Source organism: Austrofundulus limnaeus, unplaced genomic scaffold (genome assembly GCF_001266775.1).
Source record: "Austrofundulus limnaeus strain Quisiro unplaced genomic scaffold, Austrofundulus_limnaeus-1.0 Scaffold11, whole genome shotgun sequence".
NCBI classification, from domain to species: Eukaryota; Metazoa; Chordata; class Actinopteri; order Cyprinodontiformes; family Rivulidae; genus Austrofundulus; species Austrofundulus limnaeus.
This window is the reverse complement of record NW_013952413.1, coordinates 4656799-4666195: the sequence shown is the minus strand read 5'-3', so window position 1 is coordinate 4666195 and position 9397 is coordinate 4656799. Positions and strand designations below refer to the sequence as shown.

The window sequence follows — 9397 nt, the reverse complement described above, 5'->3', positions numbered from 1 at the left end:
CATTCAATTTTTTTTTGTTTCTTTATTTTTCCGTTCAAGTAGTTGATCAGTCATTCTCTTTTTTTTACTTTTAACCTGTCAGGTAGTTATTCATTTTAATTCCTATTAAAACCTATGCATTCATTCATTCATTCATTCATTCATTCATTCATTCATTCATTCATTCATTCATTCATTCATTCATTCATTCATTCATTCAGTTTACAATGTCCTAAAGAGCGCTGACCTTTGACCCCACCCTATGAAAATGAACAGAAGCTCAGTTTCACAGCACAGAATAAACTCTCAAGTCTTTAATTGTTTATTATATTTATTTATTTATTTGCTGAGGTTGTTACAAATGTCTGAGAAGCTCACAATTCATCATCTTCTCTATATGTTAATTTTCTTAAAAGTGATTTTTTTTTTCCTCACGGTCCATGACTGGCTGAAGCTGTTTCTCAAATTGCTCTAAAAGATTAATCTTCAAGTAGCGGCTGCTTTGTTAGAACRATGACTTTTTAAACAGGAATCATCAGGAGAGTTTTAGATGCGACGCTGCATCTGAACCAGCTGGTTCACATCAGTTGTCCCATTTCCCAGGTGAAATGTTATTTCCCGCTCTTCAGCCTCTATCTGTACCTGGAGCAGCGTAGATGCGACCCGTAGATGGTCTGGTCGATCCAGCGGCGGAACCTGGACACGGCGGTGTACACCCCGGGATACTTGGTGTCGCCGCAGCCCTTGCCCCACGAAACCAGGCCGTACACCCGGCCCCTGCACACCAGYGGCCCGCCCGAGTCCCCCTGCGAGAACAAGACCACACCCTCTGATYAGTTACTGAGCGACAATGCGAAGAAGCTTACGGTTTCACGTAAAGCCATGTGCGTCTGGTGCCTGTGGGGAAAATGTTTCTACAAATGGCTGCTAATCCTGCGGCTTGAATGTCTCAGTCACGTAGGATTACTTGTCTGTTGTGCTGAACACAAAACAAAGCAAAGGGGGTGGGGTGGGAAATGGAGTTGTGTTACATTTAAAGCGTAGCATTGTGTTCTCCATGCATGGCGTCAAATTCAATCGATCATTTTGCACAAATATTACCATAAAAATAAAAATGAAAAACCCACAAAAGCTGATCAGATGATGAGAGTTCACTATCCCATCAGTTGTTTCGTAATGTCAAATCCCTCGGAATAATTCATCCTAATCACTTGAAACGTCTCCCACTGCAGCGTTAAATATAGCAATCTTTAATTAGTCGTTCAGTTCCTTACCTGGGGGCAAGAAAGTGTATTGGAGACATCTACACACACTGGATTTTATGTAATTCATGCTCTGGCACCAACAGCTGAGGAGAATCTATTTCTCAGTGCAGCACAGGAGCAGATCTGGGCATGCTGCTGTTTGCACGTACGGATGAGTTTTGTCTTCAGGCCTGATGCAGCTTCTGTCTCCTCTGCAACGATCACACCTWATACCGTTCTGGAGGCTGACCTTTCTCGAAGATGAACAAATGCTGACATGATGAATTGAATCCTCCTGGTGGTCAGGGGGGATGAGTTCCCCAGATATGTGACATGGTATCTCAAAACCTGGCTACAACACTGACTCACTGTTACTTTCTGCTATAGCTTTCAGAAATCCTTTGCGAGTACCTTGCATGCATCTTTCCCCCCAGCMTGGTCTCCAGCACAGATCATGTTTGCTGTAATGTTTCCATCAAACGAGTCGCTGCTGTTGCATCTKGCCGCTGAGACCACGGGCACCGTGACGGTCCTGAGCATCATCGGGACCTGGCCTCCGCCTGCGCCGTCGTAGCCCCACCCAGACACCCGACATGTCTGACCTTCGACCACGCCCGTTCCCTGTCTGGGAAGAGGCGCCAAGGCCACAAACTTGTTCAGGATCATAGGGCCCCGCAGCTGGGCAGAAAACAAAGGGACTGTTTGAGTGCATTACAGGGAGATCTGTTGAGGTTTGGTTCTGTAGCAGGGGTGTGAAGAATTAATATCTTACCTGTTAGAGATAGCTCTTTGAACAACTTCACTTTGGAGAAGCAGAGTTGAATTCTGACCGTTTAGACAAGCTATAGTAGGTTTGAGCAAAGCCAGGCCTAACTGCAATCTTAAAACAACTCCAACCTCAAAAATATCACATCTGATATATTCTTTGGTTTACCWTATTTTAAGATAAGTATTTTATTGATTTTGTGTTGCTATGTGTTTTTTCTAAACAGTCACCCATGAAATTCCTTAAAAGCATTTTAAATTTTTGTATTTTTTGTAAGTGTGTTGAGTTAAATGTAAGAATTAGAGGAAGTTGTCTGACACTATGGTTTAAAAAAAAGCCCCTGGTCTGTCTGGAAATATCCAGAAACATTTAAAAGCATGAATTGCACCGTTTTTGCCCACCGGTGGAACAAAGACTGTTAAGTGGTTGTTAAATGTCACTGTTGTTAAAGGAGGGCTGGGCGATATGGCTCAAAAAAAATCTCAGATTTTTTTCATCTCAAACTCGATTTTCGATTTTAATCGATTTTGTTTCCCACTTAACGGAGTGCCTCTGTTTCAGGTGTTGAAACAAACTTGTACTCCTGCTTTTTGAAGCAAGAGCCTTCAAACAGATTTTTTAGTGAGGAGTTTGTTGCACTAAGTCCAAGTTTGCAAAACCTAACCAGTTCCAGATAACTGAAGGAACACTTTTGGGAAGTAGATCCTCTCTGCCAGCTGTCATATTGTCATGTCATGTACCAAGCATCTTGAGGGTCAGGTGGGGTGACCTCTGAACTACAGAAGCCCCTGAGAGTGCACTGGTGGGAATAAAATCCAGATTTTCCCAAAATTAAATCTTTATAAATGGCAAATTTAAATGAATCGATTAAATTGATTTATCACCCAACCCTATGTTAAATTTTGTTTTACGAAACTTTGTGTTCTGTTTCCAGTTTTGGCCAGGACACTCCTGTAGATAAGATTTTTAATCTCAATAAGTTTTTCTCTCCCAGGAAAATGTGCTGCAGCTACCTGCTGCTTATAAAACTATTCATAAAAATGTTTGTAAATATCCATATAATATAAAAGTTAGAGCAATGTAAAGCTTTATAAAACAATGTTCACATAAATTGCTATAAAATGTTTGAGACTTGAGTTGTTTAAAATGACTATGTCTATTTCTGCTCAGATTAGCTATTTACTCATCAGAAACTGTTCAGAGAGGTATCTGCATCAGGTAAGATATTTGTTAATAACTAACCCCACTTCAAAAGATCTGAATTATCAAACCAAAGAAACAAAAAGCAGTACAGTTAACAAAAACAAAATGTGCTTCTTTTTGTAGTGTTTGATAAAGAATAAATAATGAAAGAATTAAATACATTTGATTTTTAGTAAAATCAAAAGTAAAATAAATGAAAGCAGTATGAATACTGACTGCTGAAATTTCAATTGAAGAGACTGAAACTGAACTGTTAAAAGTAAAAGGAGAACAGAAATGTTTAGCAAACCATAGCTAAAAGCTAAAGACAGTAGCTAAATGCTAAATGGCGAAGACAAAAATAGATCAAGGAAGCTGAAGTATAAATCAGATAATATTACTTTTAAAGAAACTGAAAAAAAAATTCAATGCATTTTTAATAAGGATTTTTTGGTAAACAAAGTAAAATATTTCAAAAAGCATGAAGTTTTAAATAGAAGCGATAGCACACTATTCCTGATCGAGCCTAAATTTTTGATATATGAAGCATTAAAATATACACTAGATTGATTGCAACATACAGAAGAAGCAGTAAGCAGGAAACTATACTATGACTCAGTTTTCACTCACTCAACATGTATTCATGGTTTTGCAGCCTTCAAATGCTGCTGTTCATGAAAAGCACCAAAAATCAACCCAACCTACTGAAAACATACCAATTATAGAACACATTTTAGTTAGAAACAGATAAACTTATGGCTAAAATGGACAATTCTTTGCAGTACCTTAATGAGCATGATATCAGCATTGTTGGTGCTTCTGTTGTACAGTGGATGAATGAGCAGCCTGTGGGCTTTAGCATACTGCTCAGTGCCCTCGAACGTATTCACTCTGTTGTTGCCTGCAACTATCAGCATCTGGTCTGCCCTAAAAAACAATGCATTCTTATTTTAGATCATGCTCACCAACTCATACAGCACAAATGTTCACTAATTACCATCATATTCTCTGTTGCATAATCATAATAGTCATTTTTGTACTTTACTGAGTTGTTAATTGGCACATATGAGACATCCAGCATATTGAACCAAACTTCACTCAGACCATCATGACATGTTTGTCTGTCGGTGAACAGAGTCTACCTGTGAGCCACATTGTAACTTCACTGTCTTCCTGTGTAACTTGCACACAAATAGGATGCTGCGCCAAGGCCAGCTGACTCAACTGTATCCAGGTGCTGATTCACTTTTAAACGGCTGCATTGTTGTGTTTCTTTATTTTGTAAGAAATAAATGAATCTTGCCAGCTTTTCCAACATCCCAGTACAGAACTATAAAAGCAGAAACGAGTTTAAAATCTCTCCTTGGACTGTCACATTTTACAGATGACAGAAACTGCGAACCATCTTACCCGATGTTACAGTGCGCCGCGGTCRGAACCCAGTACCGGTGAACCAGGGATCCCCCACAGAAGTGTTGGCCGTAAGAGGTCTGCAGTGACACCATGTACCTGATGGAGTTTGGTGCAGCTGGGTGACCGCCTACGATGCGCTCCTGCATAAACACACAGCCTGAAACACAAGACAAGGAGCCACGAGCTGTGTGAGTGTTTGATTCGTCTGGGAAAACTTGTTGACACATGCAAGGTATTTGAGCCTGTTTGATTTATAGATGTTTTAACTATTAAAACTGCTTTAAACACCAATAAATAAATAAATAAATAAATAAATAAATAAATAAATAAATAAATAAATGTTTGCATTTGTATATCAGTCACTGTATAAAACATGGACAACCTTCAGTGAGCAACAACAACAATGATAGCAGTCAGACTAATCCATCACTCTAACCCCCCACTCCCATTCCAGCCCATACACCCTGGCCTATGAGCTGGTGGATTTTTGTTGACTGTGAGGCCTCTGTGTAATAAAGGTAATGCAACACCACCACCCTCCCCACCCACCCCAGTGACACTGCTTCACTCTGGCTTCTGAAATATTACAGCGGGGACTCTCCCGCCTGCCTTATATAACGGCTGAACTCTAGTGCGCTGACCTCGGGCCACGCAGTCGAACTCAGTATGAGAACAGTGAGAACCAGCTCTTGCAAATAAACAGAACAACACGGTAAAGGTGAGCAGAGAAGATGAGAAGGACTCTGTGATTTATAGTGAATTTTTGTTTAGTATATATACCAGTATAAAGTGGAGGAAACAAGTATTTGATCCTTTGCTGATTTTGCAAGTTTGCCCACTTTAAATGACATGAGCAGTGTATAATTTTAATGGTAGGTTAATTTTAACAGCAAAAGATAGAATATATATAAAAAACAATCAGGATAAATTTTGGATTTATTCTTAATATTCTATCTATCACTGTTAAAATTAAACTACCCTTAAAATTATAGCCTGCTCATGTCGTTGTAAGCGGGCAAACTTGCAAAATCAGGAAGGGATCAAACACTTACTGTATTTCCCTCACTGTACCTGGCAAGAGTCAGGGTCAAATAACTTTACTTCAAGACAAGGAAGGGAAAACAAATCCTTCTGCAATCATCATGATCATTAGTTTTATATACTGTAAAAGGACATCATAGCTTTCACTTCCTTACTTGCAAGATGTTCCTTATTGTTACATTAGCAAGCTGCTAAATGTCCTTCTATCTCCTGTTGGCTTTAAGGCGTCATTTTTTTTAAATGGAGAAAATTATACACAATGAGGCTTTTTACTGCCAAATCTTTCCACAAATGACAAACTTTTTTCCTATTTCATTAACTTAGAACCCAAGTGATTGTATACATGTTATTGATGCAGTGGAGTGTTGAGTTGGGGTGCGGGTGTGTGTTCATTCTTTTTTGTTTATTACACGTGTGAATGAGTTATTTTCCTCGTTGTACATCCATGTTCTTATATGTTTGTTAAAAACACTGGGTGAATTTGTAAATTATTTTTCTGTGATTTGACTACTGTATTGAAATTTACCCTTTTAAAAATAATCATTTAGTTGGTAAATGATTTGTGCTTCTATCATCATATTTAAAAAACAGTTTTAAATTCATTGATGTATGGAAAGAATTTAGCACACATTCTTGTAAATATACACTCTGCACAATGTGCAGTTTTTTTTGTCACACACACAGAAACACACACATTTCCAGGGCAGTGAAGTGTTCAACAGCTTGATTCAAAGGAAATGATCTAACTTCTGCCTATCGAAATACGAAAGAAAAAGAAACGTTTAAACCCTAAAACCCCCTTCAAGCATTAGAAAAACATTACATTTTTTAATAGTTCTGTTTAAAAAACAGTATTGTGAGTAAAGACGACCAGGATTTGAAAGAAAAAAAGAAGCAACATGAAGTAAACCAACATTTTCCTAAAAGTTTTTTTTTTAACATAAACCATCTCATACTGTAGCAACACAAATTTCAACTTACTGTCTAATAAAGTCTGACCTACAATACTTATTAGATTGTGTTATCTGGAGAAACTTCATTTCTCCACCTGAGAACTGAGATGCTTTTGTCAGCCGATGCATCAAACACTCCCTGCCATAAAAGCAGCAACTGATGTTCTGTTCATGTTATTACGAGAGCCGACGCCAAACAGAATCCGGCTGCGTTGAAACTGCACCTCTGAAATGTTGWATTGTGGGTAACGCATGTCACGACTGTATGCAAAATCATCCTCACGTTGTGGAACCATAGCAACGATCTCTGCAGCATTTTCCTCCTAATTAAAACCCTAAAAAGCCTGCAGTTTTTCTGAATCTTTAAAAATAGGCCCCAAGTTTTTTCTTCCTCCATCCAATGTGGGGATAATGCAACACCCCAGGGTCTGAAAATAGTGGTGATGTTTTTGTTGTTGATGCATGTTCCCTTTTTTTTTTTTTTTGCAGAATTGTGTTGTTGTTGCATTGCATGGACTCTCTCTGCAGCAAAATGACTCACAGGATGCAGAAGGAAGGGAGCTGTGTGTGTGCTTTGCATGCTCAAAGTCCAGATCGTCCAACTGATCATCAGAAAAGCAACCTCTCGAAATTTGTAAAATGAATAAGCGTTTTTCCCCTTTTATTATTTATGAAACAAATAATAGATGCTGACCAGATACTTGTCTTTTACTTTCTAACTTTTCTAATATTAATGAATGTTTTCTTTTTAATTGGGAAACACTTTGACCTTAAAATCCTGCGGGAATAATAATAAAAAAACATTGTACTTACTATAGACTGTTGTTAGATCCAGGAACACACAACACAAACACATGAGCAGGTTCATTATCTCACACCGTAGCAGCACTTCAGCCTCTCCGCCAGCTCAGACTGCCTTTTCATTTCTCTTCAGAAGCTGCAGGGTCAGTCCCATCAAGATTTATCCTATAAAAAAGGAAAGAAAAGTTTTTAATTTCATTGTACGGCATCGTGCAGCAGCAAGACCCACCACTGTCTCACTCGTTGAGAGGGAACGAGAGAGGAAAAGGCAAAACAAAGTTCACATTCAGAGTCTCCTCTATCAGACCTTTGTCTGTCTTCTGACCCCTTCTGACTTGTGGAAAGGCCTTATGTTGTTGCCAGGGCAAGGTGAGCTGCTGTGCCTCAGGTTCTTCTATACTGTATCAGTGCGCTGTGTTTCATCATCCAGGATTATCCCTGTTGAAATGTCTCAGCGGCCTCCTGTGTGGTTTTTGTGTCTGTGTGTGTGTGTGTGTGTGTGTGTTGGTACGTTCACATCTGAGTGGAAATCACACAGAGGTGTTTGACACACGAGTGCGTCTGCGTGACTCATCAGCCATCTCCGAAGCCGTGTGTCGGCGACGATAAGAACTCGTTATGAGCTCCACGACAATGATGATGATTACGATGAGCCATCTGGCAAGTCCCAATCCTCCACAGCGTGAAGGGAGAAAGTCTCCTGACCTCCTCTTGTCCCACATCTACAGGGAGCTGAATAATTGATGTTTCATCCGGCAGAATGGGAGAGACAGCTTCGTGTGGCCTCCTGCTGCCAGGTGTTTCCTGAGCCAAGGCTCTGGTGACCTAAAGGTGGCACAAAGGACAAAAATATTACAGAAAAGACAGCAACGTAAGCTAATAAAGAAAAAAATGTACAGGAAGTGTACTGTTCTATGAATTATATATTTTATCAGAATTGCATCATTTTATGTTATAGGCTTTGTATTTTATTCATACAAAAGCTGTGTTAAATGCCTTATCCACCAGCAGATTTGTTCATTGGCATGTTCTTGTTTACAAAGCAATCGTGGCTGTACTTCTCTCTTACCTCCTGTGCTATACCAATAAGAAAAATAAAGGAAAACATGTTTTGCACTCGGATAAGTTCATTTTATTAACAGGACGGTTCGCACTGATTATGGCAAAAGCTCCTTCCACTTTGCTGCTCCGCCAGCCTGGAATCTACTGCAGAAAGACTTGCAGGAGTTTGTCTCATTTAATGTTTTTAGGGCCATTCTTAATCAGTTTAAGACGTGTTTGTAAATTTATCATGAAGTATTTGATTGTAGTTTAATGTTTGTAGTTTTGAATTTCGTAATGTCTGTGTGCTGGTGCCGTTCTTGGCCAGGTCTCTCTTGAAAAAGAGATTTTTAATCTCAGTGAGATCTAAAGGTTAAATAAAAAAAATAATTCTTAGATATTTAACTTCAGATGTATGTGGTAGCCATGATGGATTTGTGTGTGTATCTTTACCATCCAGTTAGACTGAGAACCATCCAGTTAGACTGAGAGAAATGTTGATATAAAAGTGAATTTCTACGAAAATATCATGTATCATTTTATTTCTCGAACAAATAAAAAAATTAGTAAAATTGTGGGAAATAATTCTTGGGGTAATTTTGGAGTCAGAAGTCAGATCTAAAATGACTTCATGCTGTAAATTTTAGTTGTAGCCTAAGTTAAACCAAAAGAAGGCTGATTATTATTATAGCAGTACACTACAAGCTGACAACAATACATTGAAGCCTCACACAGTTGTGTTTCAGTTTGCAGCCTTGCACAGATTTTTTGTCATAGAACTAAACTATTAGTTTTCTGGAAACAGTAATTATAGAACAGTAAGGAATGTATTTATTTCTCTTATGTCTTTTTGTGTGTTTTCAATTTAAATTTTTAATAGCAATATAATTTACTAATTTTGTAACATAAGCATAAACTTAAATTCAGTTCCATAAAAAAAAGAAAAGAAAAAAATCAGTACGTACACAGGCGTAATT

General features: G+C 38.5%; 1 protein-coding gene across 1 annotated transcript in view; it reads right to left on the bottom strand.

Moving 5' to 3' along the window:
* Positions 1-331: 331 nt before the first annotated feature.
* Positions 332-9397, bottom strand: part of LOC106513337 (trypsin) — an 18009-nt gene continuing 8943 nt past the window's right edge. Inside the window, exons 2-6 of the mRNA XM_014002122.1 lie at positions 7392-8204; positions 4582-4741; positions 3957-4098; positions 1635-1901; positions 332-785 (exon numbers count right to left, since the gene is read on the bottom strand). Of these exons, the coding sequence (XP_013857576.1) occupies positions 612-785; positions 1635-1901; positions 3957-4098; positions 4582-4741; positions 7392-7446 (798 nt within the window). The 5' untranslated portion in view covers positions 7447-8204 and the 3' untranslated portion in view covers positions 332-611. The remainder of the gene's footprint in view (positions 786-1634; positions 1902-3956; positions 4099-4581; positions 4742-7391; positions 8205-9397) is intronic.